General features: G+C 43.0%; 1 protein-coding gene across 1 annotated transcript in view; it reads right to left on the reverse strand.

Annotated features, from left to right (window-relative positions):
- The window catches only part of LOC141141645 (vomeronasal type-2 receptor 26-like), a 150404-nt gene that overhangs the window by 27445 nt on the left and 98342 nt on the right, over nucleotides 1-24617 (reverse strand). The window contains exon 4 of the mRNA XM_073629192.1: nucleotides 566-799. Coding sequence (XP_073485293.1) covers nucleotides 566-799 — 234 coding nt within the window. The remainder of the gene's footprint in view (nucleotides 1-565; nucleotides 800-24617) is intronic.

The following is a 24617-nucleotide window of genomic DNA, read 5'->3' on the forward strand; positions in this document are numbered from 1 at the left end:
CATCAGTGCCACCTATCAATGCCCATCAGTGCCACCTCATCAGTGGCACCTATCAGAGCCCATCAGTGGCGCTTACCAGTGCTGCTATATCAGTGTCTGTCAGTGCCACCCACCAGTGCCCATCAGAGCAGCCTCATCAGCGCACATCAGTGAAGGAGAAAAATTACCTGTATGTAATAAACTATGAAAATGTTTTTTTTTTCAAATTTTTTTTGTTTATTTAGATAAAAATAACAACCCAGTGGTGATTAAATACCACCAAAAGAAAGCTCTATTTGTATGAAAAAAAAAATATAACATCTTCATATAGGTACAGTGTAGCATGACCGCGCAATTGTCAGTCAAAATGTGACAGCGCTGAAAGTTGAAAAATGGCCTGGGCAGGAGGGGGTAAAAGTATCTAGTAGGCAAGTGGTTAATTTCTGTGTTATTTATACTTATATGTGAAGGGCAGATAAGACTAATATAATATTTGAAGCAATAAAGTTCATGGGTAACATTATGAAATGTCATTGAATGACTATAATTGTTACACATCTGTTGTGCCACATGATCTCCTCCTCACCGTATTATTGCCTTCATCCCATGTTATTTTGCTGGGGTCAATGTGAAGTTGGTCTTCTTCTTTAGCCCATGGTGTGTACAAACCAACAACAGTATTACTTGTTCTAAGTTGGCGGTAAGAATTCATCTGATTTACTATTTTGTAGTGGAAAGGAAATTCACCATTTTCATCAAAGAAGGTCATTCTGTCTGCCGTCTTATATGGATTTTTTATTTGTTTCACATATTTATGCAGCTGGAGGACAGAAAAACCTCAAACAAGTTAAAACTGAAGTTTAAACAATTTATATGTTGATTTCCCTTGTTTCTCCATCTCCCTTTATCAACACAATATACAGTATGTATGTATATATCTATATATAAATATATACAGTGGGGCAAAAAAGTATTTAGTCAGCCACCAATTGTGCAAGTTCTCCCACTTAAAAAGATGAGAGAGGCCTGTAATTGTCATCATAGGTATACCTCAACTATGAGAGACAAAATGTGGAAACAAATCCAGACAATCACATTGTCTGATTTTTGAAAGAATTTATTTTCAAATTATGGTGGAAAATAAGTATTTTGTCAATATCAAAAGTTCATCTCAATACTTTGTTATATATCCTTTGTTGGCAATGACAGAGGTCAAAAGTTTTCTGAAAGTCTTTACAAGGTTGTCACACACTGTTGCTGGTATGTTGGCCCATTCCTCCATGCAGATCTCCTCTAGAGCAGTGATGTTTTGGGGCTGTCGCTGGGCAACACGGACTTTCAACTCCCTCCAAAGGTTTTCTATGGGGTTGAGATCTGGAGACTGGCTAGGCCACTCCAGGACCTTGAAATGCTTCTTACGAAGCCACTCCTTCATTGCCCGGGCGGTGTGTTTGGGATCATTGTCATGCTGAAAGACCCAGCCACGTTTCATCTTCAATGCCCTTGCTGATGGGAGGAGGTTTGCACTCAAATCTCACGATAGATGGCCCCATTCATTCTTTCATGTACATGGATCAGTCGTCTTGTTCCCTTTGCAGAGAAACAGCCCCACAGCATGATGTTGCCACCCCCATGCTTCACAGTAGGTATGGTGTTCTTTGGTTGCAACTCAACATTCTCTCTCCTCCAAACAGGACGAGTTGTGTTTCTACCAAACAGTTCTACTTTGGTTTCATCTGACCATATGACATTCTCCCAATCCTCTTCTGGATCAACCAAATGCTCTCTAGCAAACCTCAGACGGGCCCGGACATGTATTGGCTTAAGCAGGGGGACACGTCTGGCACTGCAGGATCTGAGTCCCTGGCGGCATAGTGTGTTACTGATGGTAGCCTTTGTTACGTTGGTCCCAGCTCTCTGCAGGTCATTCACTAGGTCCCCCTGTGTGGTTCTGGGATTTTTGCTCACCGTTCTTGTGATCATTTTGACCCCATGGGGTGAGATCTTGCGTGGAGCCCCAGATCGAGGGAGATTATCAGTGGTCTTGTATGTCTTCCATTTTCTAATTATTGCTCCCACAGTTGATTTCTTCACACCAAGCTGCTTGCCAATTGCAGATTCAGTCTTCCCAGCCTGGTGCAGGTCTACAATTTTTTTGTTTCTGGTCTCCTTTGACAGCTCTTTGGTCTTCACCTTAGTGGAGTTTGGAGTGTGACTGTGTATGTCTATGTATGTATATGTATATATTTATATATATATATTTTTATAAAATTTCTGTTTCTATTACATACTAGACATGTGCAATTCGTTTAGTTCCAAATTCGTTTAGTTATTTCAGAAATATCCGGATTTCTGAATTGTTGAATTTCCGAATTTATCCGAATATTCAGAAATTTGAAAATTCTGAAAATTCGAACATTTGAAAATTAAAAATTTCGAGAATTCAAAAATTCGAAAACTCGGAAATTCAAAATTTCAGAAATTCGAAAATTCGGAAATTCTAAAGTTCGGTAATTTGAAATTAGAAAATGCAAAATTTTGGACCTTCGGAGATTTGGAAATGTGAAAATTCTAATTTCCGAATTTAAAATTTTCAAAATTCGAAAATTTGGAAATTCGGAATTCAAAAATCCAGAAATTCGAAAATTTGGAAATTCGCAATTCTAAAAATAAGAATGAAAATTCGAAATTCAAAAGAACAAAAAACAGAAGTAAAGATCAAAATTCTGAAAATTCAAAAACCAGAAAATGCGAAAATCTGATATAATAACTAATAATAACTTAACTATTACTAAGTAATAAATTATAGGTATTGAAGTTTCCTTTCAAATTTGGCTGTTGCGAATTTATCCAAAGTTACAAATTATCCGTCATAATGAATCTAAATGAATGGAACATAACTAAATAATTATAATAGATAACAATAATAATAATATTAAAACATTATTATTGTTTATTATTATTTTGTTTCATTCCATTTGTTTAGATGCTGCATTCTTTATTTTGGATAATTAGTTATTATTAGTTAGTTATCATTTCTTATTTTTGGATTTTCGAATTTCCGAATTGTCAAATTTTCAGATTTTCGAATTCCGAATTATCACATTTTCGAATTTACGAATTCCGAATTCTGAATTTTCGAATTTCCGAATTTCCAAATTCCGAATTCTTGAATTTACGAATTTATGAATTCTGAATTTTCCGAATTTCCGAATTTACAAATTTTTGATTTTACGAATTCCAAATTTTTGATTTTACGAATTCCAAATTCTGTATTTTCGAATCTATGAATTTTTCGAATTTACGAATTTCCTAATTTTTGGAATTTACGAATTCTGAATTTTTGAATTTACGAATTCCGAATTTTCAAATTACTGAATTTCTGAATATTCAAATTTACGAATTCCGAATTTTCAAATTCCGAATTTATAAATTTCCGCATTTTCGAAATTACAAATTACAAATTTTTTAATTTACGAATTCCGAGTTTTTGGATTTAAGAATTTTCTCAAGAGCCCTCAGTCAGTCCCGATGAAAGCAGTGGTCTGGATCTTGGGAGGAGATATGCAAATATCAGAATGCCCTGATGAGTGGATATCAGTCTGGAGGAGTGGGCATTCCTAGGCAGGCTGTATTTGCATGTTGGTAACACCCATATGTGATACTGAGACTCCATTGTTTAAATATGTTTTATGTTTATATTACAGCTTACGAAATCTTAGGTGTGATGATCTGGTGATCCTAACATTAAGCCTGTTGTTTTTTAATAGAACAGGCTCTCCTGCGGAATGTATCAATTTACAGAGATGAGGCAAACCATTGAACACTGGTAGGGGATGCTTACAATGACCAGCTTTTTATATTTATGTAAAACCTTTATCCCAAAAGAAAAAAAAAACAGTTTGCTGTAACTGATTATTATGCATTAGCTGGAGAGGAAGGATTTGCCCCCTTAATGACCAGGCCATTTTTCGTGATACAGCACTGCGTCGCTTTAACTGACAATTGTGAGGTCATGCCACGCTGTACCCAAACAAAATTGACGTCCTTTATTTTTCCACAAACAGAGCTTTGTTTTGGTGGTATTTGATCATCTCTGCGCTTTTTAGTTTTTGCGCTATAAACAAAAAAAGAGCGACAATTTTGAAAAAAAAACTAATTTTACAATTTTACTTTTTGTTATAATAAATATCCAAAAAAAAAAATGTAAAAAAAACAAATTTCTTCATCAGTTTATGCGAATGTGTATTCTACTACATATGTTTGATTAAAAAAAATCGCAATAAGCATATACTGATTGATTTGCACAAAAGTTATACAATCTACAAAATAGGAAATAGATTTATGGCATTTTTATGGCATTTTTATGATCTATTTATTTTTTACTAGTAATGGCAGCGATCTGTGATTTTTAGCAGGACTGCAACATTGCAGCAGACAGATCGGACACTTTTGACACATTTTTGGGACCAGTATGCCACCCTAGACCACCAGGCATTTGCCAATCAGTACCCAGGCAGCTGCCAAATCAAAATGCCTGCCAGTGCCACCAGTGAAGCCTATCAGTTAAATCCATCAGTACCAGCCTTCAGTGCCCATCAATGCCCATCAGTGCTGCCTTTCAGTGGCCATCAGTGCCGCCTATCAGTGCCCATCAGTGCCCAGCAATGCTGTCTATCAGTGCCACCCAAAAATACCCATCAGTGCAGTACCCATTTATCAGTGCCCATTGTCAGTGCCCATCAGTGCCACCTCATCAGTGCCGCCTCATCGGTGCCGACTTATCAGTGCCCATCAGTGCAGCTTATCAGCGCCCATCAGTAAAGAAGAAAACGTACTTATTTACAAAATTTTATAACAGAAATAGAGAAACTTTTTTTTTTTTAATTTTTGGTCTTTTTTTATTTGTTTAGCAAAAAATAAAAACCGCAGAGGTGATCAAATACCACCAAAAGAAAGCTCTATTTGTGGGAACAAAATGATACAAATTTAGTTTGGGTACACGGATGGATGACCGCGCAATTGTCATTTAAAAAGTGACAGCGCTGAAAGCTGAAAATTGGCCTGGGCAGGAAGGTGCAAAAGTGCCCCGTATTGAAGTGGTTAACCTCCCTGGCGGTATGATTATTTCAGATTTTAGGTGCTGAAATCGGTACAATTATCTTGCATAGAAATTTGGCGTTTTTATATTGTAGGCCTGTAATTCTTAGGAATAATTCACTTAAATCTGTCCAAACAAGAGTCTAGTAGAAATTCCATGTATGATAAAGTTTGAAAAACGAAATCAAAAATTATAATATAATAAATAACTATAGATAATTATACCAAATAATAATAAAATAATAATAACAATTATTCAATAATGTAATCAAATCAAAAACACTGAAATTTGCTCAGTTGCAGAATTGTCGCTTTTGTTACTTTCAGTGTTTGATGACGGATCTCCCCACAAATCACTATCACTCAATTCTGCAAGTGATTCTAATTTATTATCGCTGTTTTCTAGCTGGTCTAAAGCCACTTTTGATGTAAAGGGACGGTTTTGGTTGCTATGGACAATCTCCAGTTTCCAGGCAGAAAGAACAGTTTTTATAATATAAAACTGCATGCAGGACACTGAAGAAACCACTAGGGACAAAGGTGATGTGTGATTATTTGATACAGTACTGTAATCTGTAATATTACAGTATACTGTATCTGTACTGTGTGTTTCACTTTTTGAATTTGGCGCCAAACTCCGTAACCGTGCGTCGTAACGCTCGCAGGGAACGGAGCTCGGCACTGTGAATCGAGCGAGACACGGCGGCTCACAGATCACAGCGGGGAGACATCGCAGGATCCAGGGGATAAGGTAAGTATCCTCTACATGGATCCTGTGATGCGATCCCGAGTCTGGAATACCGCCAGGGGGGTTAATGAAGATATTTGATTTTTTACATTTTTTTTTGTGTATGTTTTATAGCAGAAAGTAAGTGTTTAAGTAAGTTTTTTTTTTCAAAATTGTTGGTCTTTTTTCCTTTATAGCGCAAAAATAAAAACTGCAGAGGAAATCTAATACCACCAAAATAAAGCTCTATTTGTTGGAAAAAAAGAACATAAATTTTGTTTGGGTACAGCATCGCATGAACGCGCAAATGTCAGTTAAAAGGACGCAGTACAGTTTTTGTACAGGATTCCATTGGCTCCCACTGCTGTCAGTCACAGCCAGTAAGCCAATGAGTAGAGAGTGTGGGGGGGCGGCGGGGGTGGGGCAAGCCATGGCTCTGTGTGTCTTATGGACGCATAGAGCGGGGCTCAGTAGCGAGCACGCACCAGTGCTCCCATAGTAATCGGCTTGCTATTCAGGGAGCTGGTCAAAGGGGAGGAACCAAGAGCACCGGTGGGGGACCCAAGAAGAAGAGGATGCAGGCTGCTCTGTGTAAAACCATTACACAAAGCAGGTAAGTATAACACATTTTTTATTTATTTTTTTGTTGTTTTTTTTTTATGAACCTTTAATATCACTGCAAATGATCACAGATATTTATTACATATGTAGGGATTTACTGTAAATACGATTATGAAAATTATGAGAGAGAGCCACGTGTCCTGTCCATGCTGCTAAATCCAGACCAGAAGGGATTAAGAGGCAAGTGCTCCTATGTTTGATAGTGTAAAATTATTGTCCAAAGCTTCTGAGTAGGGATGAGCCGTACACCCCCCTGTTCGGTTCACACCAGAACATGCGAACAGGCAAAAAATTAGTTTGAACATGCGAACACCGTTAAAGTCTATGGGACACGAACATGAATAATCAAAAGTGCTAATTTTAAAGGCTTATATGCAAGTTATTGTCATAAAAAGTGTTTGGGGACCTGGGCCCTGCCCCAAGGGACATGGATCAATGCAAAAAAAAGTTTTAAAAACTGACGTTTTTTCAGGAGCAGTGATTTTAATAATGCTTAAAGTCAAACAATAAAAGTGTAATATCCCTTTAAATTTCGTACCTGGGGGTGTCTATAGTATGCCTGTAAAGGGGCGCATGTTTCCCGTGTTTAGAACAGTCTGACAGAAAAATTACATTTCAAAGCAAAAAAGTCATTTAAAACTACTCGTGGCTATTAATGAATTGCCAGTCCGACAATACACATAAAAGTTCATTGATAAAAACAGCATGGGAATTCCCCACAGGGGAACCCCAAACCAAAATTAAAAAAAAAAATTACGTGGGGGGTCCCCCTAAATTCCATACCAGGCCCTTCAGGTCTGCTATGGATATTAAGGGGAACCCCAGACAAAATTTTTTAAAAAATGGCGTGGGGTCCCCCTCAAAATCTATACCAGGCCCTTCAGGTCTGGTATGGATTTTAAGGGGAACCACGTGCCAAAATTAAAAAAAAAAATCCGAGCCATCAACCTGGCAGGCCGCAGGAAAAGAGGGGGGGATGAGAGAGTGCCCCCCCTCCTGAACCATACCAGGCCACATGCCCTCAACATTGGAGGGCGCTTTGGGGTAGCTGATGAGGGATGGAGACATGGGCCTCATCCCCACAACCCTTGCCCGGTGGTTGTGGGGGTCTGTGGGTGGGGGGCTTATCGGAATTTAACAAGGGGACCCCCAGATCCCGGCCCTCCCACCTGTGTGAAATGGTAACCATTTCACAAAAAAAGTGTCAAAAATGTTAAGAATGACAAGAGACAGTTTTTGACAATTCCTTTATTTAAATGCTTCTTCTATCTTCGCGGAGGAAGATGCCGGACGAGAACACCGGAGGAAGAACCAGAAGAACCAGAAGAAGAAGATGGAGGAAGAAACTGAAGGAAGATAGAAGATAGAAGAAAGAAGATAGAAGAAAGAAGAAGCATTTAAATAAACGAATTGTCAAAAACTGTCTCTTGTCATGTTTAACATTTTTGACACTTTTTTTGTGAAATGGTAGGGGTACTTTTGTACCCCCTCACCATTTCACACAGGGGGGAGGACCGGGATCTGGGGGTCCCCTTGTTAAAGGGGGCTTCCATATTCCGATAAGCCCGCCCACCCGCAGACCCCCTGTCAGAGAAGATCCCAGAACAGAATGACTTTCAGGCACTTTGGTGTGCGCCGGTTCACGCCGGTCCGGTCCGGTGCACGCACGGCGTTTGGCGCCAATTGAACTATTTAGTGTGCTGGTGCCCTTTGCTCAGTGCTGTCCGATCTGCAGCTCCCAGTCCTGTGTTTCCTGTTACCTGTCTAAGTGATCTCCTTGATACCCGGCTTGTCTTTGGATTCCTCTCTGCTATCGGCCTGCATCTGACCCCGGCTTGCCTTAGATCTTGAATCTGCCTGCTCCTCTGTACCACGCTGACTGCCTGCTGCCGACCCTGCCTGTGACCTGGACTTTGAACCTATCTGCTCCTCTGTACTGTGCCGACCGCCTGTTGCCAACTCTGCCTGTGACCAGATTTGCCAGTTCGCTTGCACCAGGATCCGGGGCCTTAACTCCACAAGTCATCCGCCAGGCTCTCATACCATTCTGTGCTCCCGTGCCTTCTGTTTACACTACCAGGGGCCGGGAACCAGATACGTAAGGGAGGCCTTCCCCTGCTGTATCGGGTTCGTCAGTCAGGTACGTGATAGTCTGACCTCTCACATAGTGGAACTGTGCAGACACCTGGCGGGTCTCACACAAGCGGTGAAGAGCCTACAGGAAGGTTATACTAGGCTGGAAGAACGAGTCCAGGTGCTGTCTTCACATGCTAACCATCAAGTTGCTTCCGCTGCTGGACTCTCATCTGCACCCTCTGTGGTTATGTTACCCCTTGAGCCTAGGCTCCCTACACCCGAAAGATTTGCTGGTGAGCGTAGTAAATATAGATCCTTCCGCAACGCCTGCGAACTCTACTTCGCTTTGCAGCCACGCACCCTCTCTTTGGAAGCGACCAAGGTGGGCTTTGTGTGCTGATTGGTTATGCATTGGTTATGCTATTACCAGGTATAGACTCCCTGGATTGGTGCTGCCCCTGAGATGTACATTAGGGTGTACACCTAGATTAAATTTGTTTTCTACTTCTCCTTCTTTCATTTATAATTTGACGTATAATGACGACACGTGATGTCTCCTTTTTCAGGATATTATCCTGGAATGTTTGGGGACTTCATTCTAAATTTAAGAGGGCGATACTTTTTAGATACCTTAAGTTACATTCTCCACATATGGTGCTTTTACAGGAGACGCATCTCAGGGGCAGCAAGTGTTTGGCACTAAAAAAGCCATGGATTCAGCAAGCCTTTCATTCCTCTTATTCTACATATGCAAGAGGAGTATCGATATTAATCAGTAAATCTCTTCCATGTATAATGGAACAGGTCTATACTGATCCCCAAGGCAAATATGTAATAATAGTATTTACGGTGTGGGGTACGCAATATATAGTAGTAGGGGTGTATATTCCCCCTCCTTTTTCTTCGTCCACCCTATACTCAATCTTGGAGAAAGTAATTTTGTATTATCCGGCAAAACTGTTGTTGATGGGTGATTTCAATGCCATTATGGCCCCTGACCTGGACAGACCTGTTCCTCCAAAACAACTTTCTACATATTTACTTACCTGGGCTCAAGTAATGGGCGTAACTGAGGTCTGGAGGTGGAAACATCCTGAGACTAGAGCCTACTCTTGTTTTTCTGCCACATATAAAACCTCTTCTCGTATTGACCTCGCCTTTGCTAATCCGACTATGCTGTCTGATGTATTAGATGTATCATATCTACCCAGCGGACTCTCAGATCACTTGCCATTACTTCTTAAAAATCATGCCCCATCCTATAGAACTGCAGCCCTATGGCGCTTGGGGACCCACTGGCTTTCTCATGTAGACCTGACGACCAATATCTCACCACGATTGGCGGAATATTGGGAGTTTAATGAGGGATCCTCCTCTGTTGCAATGATATGGGACACCTTCAAGGCCTTTTCCAGGGGACAATATATCTCCTCTATTGCTGGGATTCGCAGGGAACAGGCAGCCATTGCAACAGCGCTACAGCAAGCTGTGCAACGTCAGTCTGATATTTATACTACTGACCCTACTAATATCTATTTTGACCTCCTGAATGCTGCAAAACGTAAGCTACATCTCCATCTCACTGAGATCACCAGATTAGATCTACATCAGAATAAACAAATGTTCTTTGAACAGGGGGACCGTAATGGTCGTCTTCTAGCGATGTTGGCACAGCCGGATTATCCTCCAACAGTGATTCCCAATGTGGTGTCTGCCTCAGGTGCATCCGTTTCTTTATTACCAGATATATTAGAGGTCTTTCGCCAATATTATAGTTCTCTTTATACCTCTGTGTTGCCTTCTGACTTTCAGCCCAAGGATTTGGCATCCTGGCTAGACCCATTGGCATTAGGCTGGCTTTCAGATAAAGAAAGAGAATCTCTGGTGGGGCCAATAACCCCGGAGGAGGTACTGAGAGCAATCGAATCATTTCCGCGGGGGAAGTCTCCGGGTCCGGATGGCCTCCCCATAGAGTTTTATAAGACACATGGGAATATATTAGCTCCCAAGCTAGCACAACTTTATTCTCAATGCCTGACAGATGGAGCCCTTCCAACTTATATGAGCCATGCCCATGTTATACTAATTCATAAAGATCTAAAAGATCCCTCATTGTGTGCCTCCTATAGGCCAATTGCCCTACTTAATACAGATTTTAAAATTTTGACTAAATTACTTACCATCAGACTACAGCCACTATTACCATCTGTTGTAGATATTGATCAAACTGGCTTCATGGCCAACAGGTCAACCGATGTAAATTTGAGACGTTTGTTTACTAATATACATGCAAAGCATTTGAATGAAGGTACTAGGATGGTGGCCTCCTTAGATATTGAAAAGGCCTTTGATACTATCGAATGGCCTTTTCTTTGGGAGGTCCTTAGAAGGATGGGGTTCCCCCTGATCTTTATTAAATGGATACAGATAATTTATCAAAACCCCACCTCAGCTATCAAGTTGGGAGGTAGCTTATCACAGTCTTTTTCTCTGTACTCGACAGGGCTGCCCCCTCTCTCCAGCCCTTTTCGCCATAGCGATGGAACCGCTGGCGGAGGCTCTCCGTACTTCCCTTCATGTTAAGCGATTGCGTGTTGGCTGGCTGGAGGAAAGGGTCGCCTTGTATGCAGACTACCTACTCCTCTTTCTTAATGACGCAGGACCATCACTCAGGGGGGCCTTAAAGGTCCTCAATTCTTTCTCCGCAGTCACAGGCCTTAAAGTAAACTGGGAAAAGTCGCTTCTACTTCCTATAGACTTTGCGGCTCGTGCTAATGCTGATATGGATACCCCCCTAAGATGGGTGGAGAATTTTAAATATCTAGGGGTGGTGGTTTCCAGACAGGTTTCATACTATATATCTCTAAATTTAACACCTGTGATCCAGGAGATTCAACAACGGCTGAAGGCATGGGAGTCATTACCCCTTTCATTGTTAGGACGCATAAATTTAATAAAAATGAATGTATTACCTAAATTCACATATTTATTTTGATACTCTCCCCAGTGGATCCCTAAATCTTTCTTTGCAAGGCTGCATTGTATTTTCTCAGCATTCATATGGAAATCAAAGCCCCCTAGGTATAGCTGGGCAATATTGGTACACCCGAAGTCCCAAGGTGGCCTGGCATGTCCAGATTTCCATAAATATTACTTGGCTTCTCAGCTAGTAACTACGGCCTGGTGGCTTAACCCAGATACCTCAAATTCCGCTACTCAGGTAGAAGCAGCAGTGCTGGGATCCCTAGAGGCGCTGAAATTTTTGCTCTTTCGGGGCCCTCGTGCTCCATATTCATTGACACCATCTATGCTTACCACGCTACGTGTATGGGGAGAGGGCCTCAAATTGAACGATATCCCCTACAGGCAATATCACCTAATGCTCCCCTATGGTTAAATCCCATTCTGGAGCATTTCTATTCACTACCCAACCCCTATGCTTGGACTAATTTTAAGATAAAAACAGTGACACAGATCATTTTGGATAAATCTTTGATTTCTTTTTCCCAATTAATCTCTGATTTCAATATCCCTCAGTCGTATTCTTTTCATTTCCTTCAACTCTCCCATGCCTTCAGCTGTCAATTCTCTGGCTCTCCTCTACAACTAGTCCAATCTGCCTGCTTCTTAGTTTGGATTGCACAAAGAATGCCGCATCTAAATTGTATCTTCACTTAACAACTGCCTCTCTCCCTGATTTAGAGAAATTAAGATCAAAATGGTCTAAGGATATCCCTGAACTTAATGAGGATGATTGGGATAATATATGGGACTCTCCCTTCAACTCTCTCGTCTCCTTCAGAGACAGACTTATTCAGTTTAAGATAGTCCACAGAGCATATTACACCCCCCATATATTAAATAAAATTAATTCAGACTCTGCTCCTGGTTGTTGGCAATGTGGGGAGATTCCTGGAGACTTTACCCATATATTCTGGACTTGTCCAGCTATCGTAAGGTATTGGGAAGAAATACTAGCTTTTATATTCAAAATAACATATATCCCACTGCAACGATCAATGCCAATATGTATTCTAGGTCTGACAGAGCAATTTATTCCTACGACAGCAGGGCACACTTTGGTGGGGCTGCTTTTGTTCTATGCTCGTAAAGCCATAGCTCTCAGCTGGAAGAAAACCAGCCCCCATCGCTGACTTTATGGAAACAACTTATTAATAATAGCTTACCATTATACAAAGAAACATATATAAATAGGGGTTGTCTCCTCAAATATGAAAAGGTTTGGTCCAAATGGCTCATGGACCCCTCTACAGCCTCAATAGCCTCCTAGAGGAATATGACTCTTTGCAATCTCTCCATTAGTTATTGGGCTCTAGGTGTACATATGTAACACAGGATGACACCTTTCTCTAAAATGTATGTATGTATGTATGTGGGGTTTGTTTGTTTTTTGTGGGGTTTTTTTTGTGTGTTTTGATTTCTATGTATATAGTTTCTTTAATTGCTGCAAGTATTCATTTTTGTTTGTTGTCTGTTTTTTTGAAAATTAATAAAAACGTGTATTTAAAAAAAAAAAAAAAAAGGTGGGCTTTGTGATTTCTCTCCTGTCCGGTTGGTGAATCACAGACCTGGGCCCACCGTCTTCTGGAGCAAAAATCAACATTCCTGGACAGCCTGGATACCTTCTTTGCCGCTATGTCTCAGCTGTACGAGGATCCTCAATTAAAAGCCACCGCTGAATCCGCCTTACACGCCTTACAACAAGGGCGTAGACCCGCAGAAGATTATGTCCTGGATTTCAGGCGTTGGAGTTCGGATACGGACTGGAATGACGCTGCCCTGCGTTACCAATTTCGTATGGGTCTATCTGACTCACTTAAAGATGAATTGGCACGGGTATACCCCAAACATTGGATGATCTTATCAACCTGTCTGTTCAATTTGATCGGCGTCTAAGGGAGCGCCGCTACGAGAGATCCGCTAACCAATTCCATCCTACCTGGGTCCTCCCCAAGGTCCCTAGTGCTACCAGCTCTGTTGGCCCAAGTTTTCATACACCATCTACCTCGGCCCTCGATACCTCTGAACAGATGCAGCTCGGTCTTCTTCGCCCGTCTCTTACTCCAGAAGAGCGGCAGCGCCGACGCGTCAACAACCTGTGCATGTATTGCGGAGAATCAGGTCACTACGTGAGATCTTGCCCAAACAAAACACGTAAGTCCTTTTCTACCTCTTCTAAGTTTTCACCTACCTTGCCTAAACCTGCTAATCATCTGTCTCTCTCCATTATCCTACAGCTTCCAGGACAGGATCTTCCGGTATCGGTCATAATTGACTCCGGGGCATGCAGCTGCTTCATTGACCTAACTTTTGCTGCTCACTGCCGAATCCCTCTCCAACCGAAGTCACAGGGACTTGCTGTCCACCTCGCTGATGGTTGCTGATGGTTCCACCCTTAGCTCTGGTCCTGTCACCCAGGAAACTATTCCTTTGCTGGCTATCATGAACACTCATCACCAGGAATTTCTCAGTTTGAATGCCATCTCTTCACCTCTTTTCCCTATCATTCTAGGGATGCCTTGGTTACAGGCCCATAATCCTAGCATTGATTGGGTCTCAGGGGAAATCAAGTTCCTCTCCAGTTACTGCCAACAGCATTGTCTGCACAGTACCCCTGTGAAATCCACTCAACTCCTATGTCTGGACACTGACACTGAATTGCAGCAGGCGATTCCCGCTCCTTATCGGGACTTTTGGGATCTCTTCAGTAAAAAAGGGGCAGAGACCCTTCCTCCTCATAGACCTTACGATTGCCCGATAGAACTTTTGCCTAGATCTAAAGTCCCCTTTGGAAGGATTTTTCCACTAACAGAGCAGGAGCTGGATACCCTTAAGGTCTATATCGATGAAAATCTAAAGAGAGGTTTTATCCGCCCATCCACCTCACCGGCTGGGGCCGGCATTTTCTTCGTTGAGAAGAAAGATCACTCTCTTCGGCCTTGTATCGACTATAGGGAGTTAAATAAAATAACCATCAAGAATCGTTAACCCTTTACCTCTCGTGCCCGAACTTTTCCAAAGACTGGGTTCTGCAATAATCTTTACCAAACTTGATCTCCGTGGTGCCTACAATTTAATTCGTATTAGAGAGGGGATGAATGGAAAACTGCCTTCCGTACCCGGTTCGGGCACTTTGAATATCTCGTCATGTCCTTTGGTCTGTGCAACGCACCAGCGACATTTCAACATTTTGTCAACGATATCTTCCGTGACCTGCTGGACTTATATGTTATAGTGTACCTAGATGACATTTTGATCTTCTCCTCCTCAGTCATTGAGCACCGCAGGCATGTCCGAAACGTATTAACTCGGCTCAGGCAGCATGGACTTTATGCCAAGTTGGAAAAATGCCAGTTTGAACTCCAGTGCATCCAGTTCCTTGGCCTAATCATTTCTGTCAATGGCATTAAGATGGATCCTCAAAAAGGTGGCAGCTATCTTGGATTGGCCTGCTCCCGCCGATAAAAAAGGAGTCCAACGATTCATTGGCTTCGCCAAGTTTTACCGGAAATTCATAAGGGGCTTCTCTACGATAATTGCCCCATCACTGAACTGACCAGGCAAGGGAATCGATTCAGTTGGTCTCCTCAGGCGCAATCCGCCTTTGAAAAACTCAAGGAACTGTTTACCTCCGCCTCCATTCTGAAACATCCAGACCCTGCCTTACCGTTTGTCCTGGAAGTGGATGCATTAGAATTCGCAGTAGGGGCAGTGCTTTCCCAGCGGCAAGGTGCCAAAGCGCTCCTCCATCCAGTAGCCTTTTTCTCACGAAAGCTTTCCACTGCAGAGAAAAATTACGACGTGGGAGATCGTGAGCTTTTGGCCATTAAAGCTGTCCTAGAAGAGTGGCGCTACCTATTGGAGGGTGCTGCACATCCCATTCTGGTCTACACGGACCACAAAAAATTGGAGTACTTGAGAACAGCCAAGAGATTGAGACCGCGGCAGGCAAGGTGGGCCCTGTTTTTCTCTAGATTCCAGTTCCACATTACTTACAGGCCTGGCTTCAAGAACATCAAACCAGATGCATTATCCCGCATGTTCCATGACTCCAGGGAATCTTTGTCTCCAGACACCATTCTCCCTGCCGGTAACTTTCTGCTACTTCAAGGGGATCTCATATCTCAAATTAAACTAGCCTCCAGAAGTTGGTCTCCATCTGTGGGAGTCAATGTAAGCATGCAAGATGGCTTGTTCCGGCACAAGGACAAAATCTTGGTTCCAGAAAATCTGAGGGTGGCAGTACTGGAACTCTGCCACGATCATAAGTTGGCCGGGCATTTCGGTGTTCTGAAAACAACAGAGCTGGTACAACATACTTTTTGGTGGCCTCAATTGACTAACGATTGCAAGAGTTATGTGGAATCATGCACCACCTGTGCTCGAAACAAGAATAGTCGAACGAAGGCCTGGGGCCTACTAAAGCCTTTACCCGTTCCAGAAAGGCCCTGGAAAATTATTTCGATGGTTTTCATCGTAGAGCTCCCTCTGGCAGAGGGTTTTTCTACCATCTTTGTCATTGTGGATAGACTGTCTAAAATGGCTCACTTTCTTCCTATGAAAGGCACACCTTCAGCTTTGGAAACAGCGAAGATCTTCATCAAGGAGACAGTGAGACTGCATGGAGTGCCTTCAAGTATATTGTCTGATCGAGGTGTTCAGTTCACCTCCAGGTTTTGGAAGGCCCTATGTGGCTCGCTTGAGATTGAATTGGCGTTCTCGTCTGCCTACCATCCCCAGACGAATGGGCAGACGGAGAGAACTAATCAGATGCTGGAACAGTACCTCCGCTGCTTCTCTGCTTTCTCACAGGATGACTGGGTCTCTCTTCTGCCTATAGCCGAGTTTGCCTACAATAACTCTGTGCACTCTGCCATTAAACAAATGCCATTCTTTGCCAATTATGGCTTTCACCCATCCTTCTTGACCCGTTCATTACCCGAATGTGCGATTCCTTCAGTCTCAGAATGAATTTTTTCATCACCAACAATAAGCTACTACGGGAAACCATGGCTAAAACTCAAAAATACAATAAAAAAAGTTTGACAGGAACAAACGAGGTAAACTCGTATTAGAACCTGGCAATCGGGTTTGGTTGTCTACCATTAATTTAAAGATGGCCTGCCCTTCAAGGAAGCTAGGTCCAAAATTCATGGGTCCTTTCTCGGTCAGGAGGAAAATCAATGATGTGACCTATGAGCTTGACTTACCCAACACATTGAACGTTCACCCAGTCTTCCACGTGTCCTTGCTTAAACCTGTTATCCCCCAATTCCTTTTTGGGCCGTAATACCGGTCCACCTGAACCTGTAATCATCAATATGAGGAAGAATTTGAGGTGGAAGCAATCCTAGACTGTAGAAAGAGACACAACCAAGTTCAATACCTCATCAAGTGGAGGGGGTATGGACCAGAAGATAATTCCTGGGAACCGGAAAGCAACCTGCATGGTGAAGAGCTTCTAAGGGATTTTTGGAGTGCCCATGCTGATAGATTGGCCCGGATGGGCATCCGGAGGCTGCCCTGTCAGAGAAGATCCCAGAACAGAATGACTTTCAGGCACTTTGGTGTGCGCCGGTTCACACCAGTCCGCGCTGGCGCGTGCGGGCGCACGCCCGTGCGCGCTATTGTACGGGCGCGTGCGTCGGCGTGCATGCGCGCAAGGCGTTTGGCGCCAATTGCACTATTTAGTGTGCTGGTGCCCTTTGCTCGGTGCTGTCCAATCTGCAGCTCCCAGTCCTGTGTTTCCTGTCACCTGTCTAAGTGATCTCCTTGATACACAGCTTGTCTTTGGATTCCTCTCTGCTATCGGCCTGCATCTGACCCCGGCTTGCCTTTGACCTTGAATCTGCCTGCTCCTCTGTACCACGCTGACCGCCTGCTTCCGACCCTGCCTGTGACCTGGACTTTGAACCTATCTGCTCCTCTGTACTGTGCCGACCGCCTGTTGCCAACTCTGCCTGTGACCGGATTTGCCTACTCTGCTACTGCTCTGCACCAGCTGACTGTGCTCTAGTTCACCAAGCACCTCCAGTTCGCTTGCACCAGGATCCGGGGCCTTAACTCCACAAGTTATCCGCCAGGCTCTTATACCATTCTGTGCTCCCGTGCCTTCTGTTTACACTACCAGGGGCCGGGAACCAGATACGTAAGGGAGGCCTTCCCCTGCTTTATCGGGTTCGTCAGTCAGGTACGTGATAGTCTGACACCCCACAACCACCAGGCAAGAGTTGTGGGGATGAGGCCCTTGTCCCCATCAACATGGGGACATGGTGTTTTGGGGGGCTACCCCAAAGCACCCTCCCAATGTTGAGGGCATGTGGCCTGGTACGGTTCAAGAGGGGGGCCGCTCTCTCGTCCCCCCTCTTTTTCTGCGGCCTGCCAGGTTGCGTGCTCGGATAAGGGTCTGGTATGGATTTTTGGGGAGACCCCACGCCATTTTTTTTTTAAATTTTGGCGCGGGGTTCTCCTTATAATCCATACCAGACCTGAAGGGTCTGGTATAGATTTTGAGGGGGACCCCATGCCATTTCTTTTTTTTATTTTGACCGGGGTTCCCCTTAATATCCATACCAGACCTGAAGGGCCTGGTATGGAATTTAGGGGGACCCCACGCCATTTTTTTAAAATTTTGGTTCGGGGTTCCCCTGTGGGGAATTCCCATGCCGTTTTTATCAATTAACTTTTATGTGTATTGTCGGACCGGCAATTCATTAATAGCCACGTGTAGTTTTACATGACTTTTTTTCCTTTGAAATATCATTTTACTGTCAGACTGTTCTAAACACGTGAAACATGCGCCCCTTTACAGGCATACTATAGACACCCCCCAGGTATGAAATTTAAAGGGATATTACACTTTTATTGTTTCACTTTAAGCATTATTAAAATCACTGCTCCCGAAAAAACGGCCGTTTTAAAAACTTTTTTTTGCATTGATCCATGTCCCCTGGAGCAGGACTCAGGTCCCCAAACACTTTTTATGACAATAACTTGCATATAAGCCTTTAAAATTAGCACTTTTGATTTCTCCCATAGACTTTTAAAGGATGTTCCGCGGCTTTCGAATTTGCCGCAAACACCCCAAATTGTTCGCTGTTCAGCGAACTGGCAAACAACCAATGTTCGAGTCAAACATGAATTCGACTCAAACATGAAGCTCATCCCTACTTCTGAGTATATACACTACATTACCAAAAGTATTGGGACACCTGCCTTTACACGCACCTCAATCTTAGTCTGTAGGGTTCAGTATTGAGTTGGCCCACCCTTTGCAGCTATACCAGCTTCAACTCTTCCTGGAAGGCTGTCCACAAGGTTTAGGAGTGTGTCTATGGGAATGTTTGACCATTCTTCCAGAAGCGCATTTGTGAGGTCAGGCACTGATGTGGGAGAGAAGGCCTGGCTCCCAGTCTCCGCTCTAATTCATCCCAAAAGTGTTCTATCTTGTTGACGTCAAGACTCTGTGCAGGCCAGTAAAGTTCCTCCACCCCGAATTGCTCATCCATGTCTTTATGGACCTTGTTTTGTGCACCGGTCCAAATTATTTGGAGGAGGGAGGATTATAGTGTGGGGTTGTTTTTCAGGGGTTGGCTTGGCCCCTTAGTTCCAGTGAAGGGAATCCTTAAGGCGTCAGCATACCAAGACATTTTGGACATTTCGCTCCCAACTTTGTGGGAACAGTTTGGGGATGGCCCCTTCCTGTTCCAACATGACTGTGCACCAGTGCACAAATCGAGGACCATAAAGACATGAATGAGAACGTTTGGAGTGGAGGAACTTGACTGACCTGACCTCATCGCTGGATGTAGATGGACCTCAGGTAAGGGGCTGAGAGGGGCTGCTGCACACAGAAGGCTTTTTATCTTAATGCATAGAATGAATTAGGATAAAAAAATTCTGCCTTTTCAACCACTTTATGACTCAATAATTAGCATAGGCTAGTTCCAGGTTCGGCAAGCCAACAACCACTTCTGGTAGTAAAAGGTTTGGTTGCATGACAGATTAAAATCCACTAGGGTGCAGAGTAGATAGGCTGACTCTGAGTTCCAGTGCCATACAATGGTTTCTGCTGATGACAAGCTCAATCCCAGGCTGGTTGTACAATGGCTGGAGGGTCTCCTCATCAAATCAGATCTTATATTCAGGTCTCAGACACAAAGCTGGACACCACATTGGGTTCATCCTCAGAGGCCCCATGAAACTGGACTTTGCTGCAACATTCATCTGGAGATATCTCTATTAATAACTATATATACCTGGGTATATGTTCACAGAGGTCCTGTCCTGGGTGGAGGCACTGCTAACTTTATTATCAAACCCACTCTTCCACTTAGTGAAGGTTCTGGTTCTCTTATTTATCTACATATTTAGGGCAATATTCTGTTTGGGGAGGGCCATTTGTCATAATGTGCTCATTTGCACACACAGATTCTAATGGTTAAAGTAATACTAAATTCTTGTTTCTTTTTACTGAAAAATAACAAACATGTTATACTTACCTCCTCTGTGCAGTGATTTTGCACAGAGCAGCCCGGATCCTCCTCTTCTCGGGTCCCTCACAGGCATTCCTGGCCCCTCCCTCCTGCTGAGCCCCCCCCAGCAAGCAGGTTGCTAAGGGGGCACCCGAGCCGAGCCGCTGCTCTGTGAGTCCATTCGGACACTGAGCCACGGCGTGGCCCTGCCCCCTCTCTCCTTTGATTGGCTCACTGATTTTGATTGACAGCAGCAGGAGCCAATAGTCCCTGCAGTGTGTCTCAGCCAATCAGGAGGCAGAGTACCAGACAGCTGAGTCTCTCGTGCAACATCGCTGGATCGAGATGGGGCTCAGGTAAGTATTAGGGTAGCTGGGTGGGGGGGCAGCACACAGAAGGTTTTTTATCCTAATGCACAAAATGCATTAAGAGAAAAAAAAAACCTTCTGCCTTTACAACCACTTTAAATACACTCACAGGCCACTTTATTAGGTACACCTTGCTGGTACTGGGTTGGACCCCCCTTTGCCTTCAGATTTACCTTCATTCTTCGTGGCATAGATTCAGCAAGGTGTTGGAAACATTCCTCAGAGATTTTGTTCCATATTGACATGATAGCATCATGCAGTTGATGCAGATTTATCGGCTGCACATCCATGATGCAAATCTCCTGTTCCTCCACATCCCAAAGGTGCTCCATTGTATTGAGATCTGGTGACTGTGGAGGCCATTGGAGTACAGTGACCTCATTGTCATGTTTACAAAACCAGTTTGAGATGATTTGAGCTTTGTGACATGGTGCATTATCCAGCTGGAAGTAGCCATTAGAAGACAGTAGTCATAAAGGGATGGACATGGTCAGCAACGATACTCAGGTAGGCCGTGGTGTTTAAACAATACTCAATTGATTCTAAGTGGCCCAAAGTGTGCAAAGAAAATATCCCCCCCACACCATTACACCACCAGCCTGAACCGTTGATACAATACAGGATGGATCAATGCTTTCATGTTGTTTACACCAAATTATGACCCAACTATCAGAATGTCACAGTTGATATCGAGACTCATCAGACCAGGCAACGTTTTTCCTATCTTCCATTCAGGGGCGGCCCGTGCATTGTGGGCGCACAGGTGCTGACCCCCCCCCCCCCCATCCATGCGCCCGGTCCCTTTCAGGACGCCGGACGCATGGATTCCTATGGCGGGGCATGAGGCGGTGGTAATTTTTGAAGCACCTGATTAGAGCCAGAGGCTCTAATAGGCTTCAAAATATGGTGGGCTAGTGGTGCAGAGAGTGAGTCCTGATCCCACCCAATTGTGTCACGATAGCGAATGAATTTTTGCTATTTTCACACTAACGCTCCTCCCCACCAATCAGGGAGGCAGGTCGTCAGACCTGTTTCCCAATTGGCCAAAGCACCAGGGCCTGGCGCTTAGGAAGAGGTGGCACAGAAGAGACATGAGGACGGACATCAGGACTGGCGGTAAGTGACCACCTGTGGGGGGGGTGCTATCAGAAAGATGTGGCTGCATATGATGGGCACAAGTGGCTACATTTGATGGGCACAAGTGGCTGCATTTGATGGGAAAAAGTGGCTTAATATACTGGGCACAAGTGGCTGCATATGACGGGCACAAGTGGCTGCATATGATGGGCACAGTGGCTGTGTTTGATGGGCACAGTGGCTGCATTTGATGGGCACAGTGAGGCTGCAATTGATGGGCACAGTGAGACTGCATTTGATGGGGGGGCAGTATTTTTCAGTTTGTTTGTGCCCCCCAAAAAATTTTGAGCACCAGCCGCCACTGCTTTCATTGTCCAATTTTGGTAAGCCTGTGGGAATTGTAGCCTCATTTTCCTGTTCTTAGCTGAGTGGCACCCGGTGTGGGTGTGGGGTCTACTGCTGTAGTCCATCTGCTTCAAGGCTCGATGTGTTGTGCATTCAGAGATGGTATTCTGTAGTCCTTGGTTGTAACGAGTGGTTATTTGAGTCATTGTTGCCTTTCTATAATCTCCAACTAGTCTGTCTATTCTCCTCTGACATCGACAAGGAATTTTCCTCGACACAACTGCCGCTCACTGGATATTTTCTCTTTTTCAGGCCATTCTCTGTAAACCCCAGAGATGGTTGTGCATGAAAATCCTAGTAGATCAGCAGTTTTTGAAATACTCAGACCAGCCCGTCTGACACCAACAACCACGTCACATTCAAACTCACTTAAATCCCCTTTCTTCCTCATTCTGATGCTCGGTTTGAACTTCAGCAAGTCATCTTCACCACGTCTAAATGCCTAAATGCATTGAGTTGCTGCCATGTGATTGGCTAATTGGCAATTTGTGTTACCAAGCAATTGAACAGGTGTACCTAATAAAGTGGCCGTGGGTGTATAATTGGCAAAGTATTAGCATATAAAGTTTCATTTCACATTACCCTGATTTATACACAAATTGAGGATAGGGTTTGAAGCACAGTTACACTGGTTACCTTGGTAGTCATGTATGTACTATACAAAGATAAGGTTTAGTGACGGCTCCATAAATGATTCTAAAACATTGATTTCTAAATAAAATATTAAAATATAGAAAAAACTTACAGTGCCATGAAAAAGTTTTCATAAACTTTGAAATTTTCCACATTTTGTCATGTTACAACCAAAAACGTAAATGTATTTTATTGGGATGTTATGTGATAGACCAACACATAGTGGCACATAATTGTGAAGTGGATGGAAAATGATAAAAGGTTTTGCGTTTAGGCCAAAAAGTAATATTTTGGTCTCATCTGACCAGAGCACCTTCTTCCACATGTTTGCTGTGTCCCCCACATGGCTTCTCGCAAACTGCAAACTGGACTTCTTATGGCTTTCTTTCAACAATGTCTTTCTTCTTATTTATTATTTTATTTATTTATTTCAAGTACTTATATAGCGCCGTCAATTTACGCAGCGCTTTTACATATATATTATACATTCACATCAGTCCCTATACCCTCAAGGAGCTTACAATTTAAGGTCAATAACTCACATTCATACCTATACTAGGGCCAATTTAGACAGGATCCAATTAACCTACCAGCATGTCTTTGGAGTGTGGGAGGAAACCGGAGTACCCGGAGGAAACCCACGCAGACACAGGGAGAACATGCACATGTTATGTGATAGACCAAAACACAGTGGCACATAATTGTGAAGTGGATGGAAAATGATAAAAGGTTTTGCGTTTAGACCAAAAAGTAAAATTTTGGTCTCATTTGACCAGAGCACCTTCTTCCATGTGTTTGCTGTGTCCCCCACATGGCTTCTCGCAAACTGCAAACCGGACTTCTTATGGCTTTCTTTCAACAATGGCTTTCTTCTTGTCACTCTTCCATGAAGGCCAGATTTGTGGAGTAAACACAAAAAAAACAAAAAAATACTGCGCTACCTATAGAAAATATCCCCCCAAAAAGCAGCAGTTAAACAGTGAGATGTGCACTAAAATAACTAATAAAAAAGAAATAACCGTGCTAAATATAAGAGAAACACGTGAAACAATCTCCAAGACTTCCGTGAGGAAGTACATACATAAATACAAAAATGTTGAAAATTGTTAAAAATTAAATTATGAAAAGTACATGGGTCAACACATGTATGTATGAATCAAATGAGTGTCCATATGTGATATTTGTGAATGAAAATAAAAATAATAATAATAATAATAAGTGTCCATATATAGTAACAGAAAATAAAAATGTGAAGTAATGATCTGAAAACAGTCCAAGAAAGACCCCTTGGATGAATCCAACCATAGTCAATGGTGTAAAAAATATGAGTGACAACCCATACAGTATCCGCAAATACCCAATAATTGCGCTTACCGCAAGGCAAGCCTACACCAGCCTGTATCACGTCTTGGTGTGGAGAATCCAGATGGTGCTCTTATGCCCCGTACACACAGTCGGATTTTCCGATGGACAATGTCCGATTGGAGCGTGTTGTCGGAAATTCCGACCGTGTGTGGGCGCCATCGGACATTTTCCATCGGATTTTCCGACACACAAAGTTGGAGAGCAGGAGATAAAATTTTCCGACAACAAAATCTGATCGCGTCAATTCCGACCGTGTGTGGCCTGTTCTGACGCACAAAGTGCCACGCATGCTCAGAAGAAATTCCGACACGGGACAGCTCGTTCTGGTAAACTTAGCGTTCGCAATGGATACAGCACTTTCGTCACGCTGCAATGTTAAAAATGGTTTAATACAGCGCACTCTCTTCTTCTTTATAATGTGACAAGAATTAAGTAGTTTTGCTGCTCATATTCACACACACTTCTCACAAAGTTTTATTTGTGTTTTTTTAGTGGGATTCCATGAATATATTGTTATTAGTTGTCACATCTGACAGTTTTATATTTTTTATGTTTTATTTTTTTTGGATTTTAAGCCTTTTTTTTCTTTAATGTTTGGATTTTTTCCAAGGCTGATCTTTGTTCAATGTTATTTTTATTTTTACTCCAGAATATTTTTGTGTGTGTTTTGTGTGTCAAGTTACCCCAACACCATTGATATCTTTTATTATTTAATCTCAAGGAGATTGTTTGGTGTTGGTGTCCCTTGTTCATTTCACATTGTATATTTGA

Source organism: Aquarana catesbeiana, linkage group LG01 (assembly GCF_042186555.1).
Source record: "Aquarana catesbeiana isolate 2022-GZ linkage group LG01, ASM4218655v1, whole genome shotgun sequence".
In the NCBI taxonomy this organism is placed as follows: Eukaryota; Metazoa; Chordata; class Amphibia; order Anura; family Ranidae; genus Aquarana; species Aquarana catesbeiana.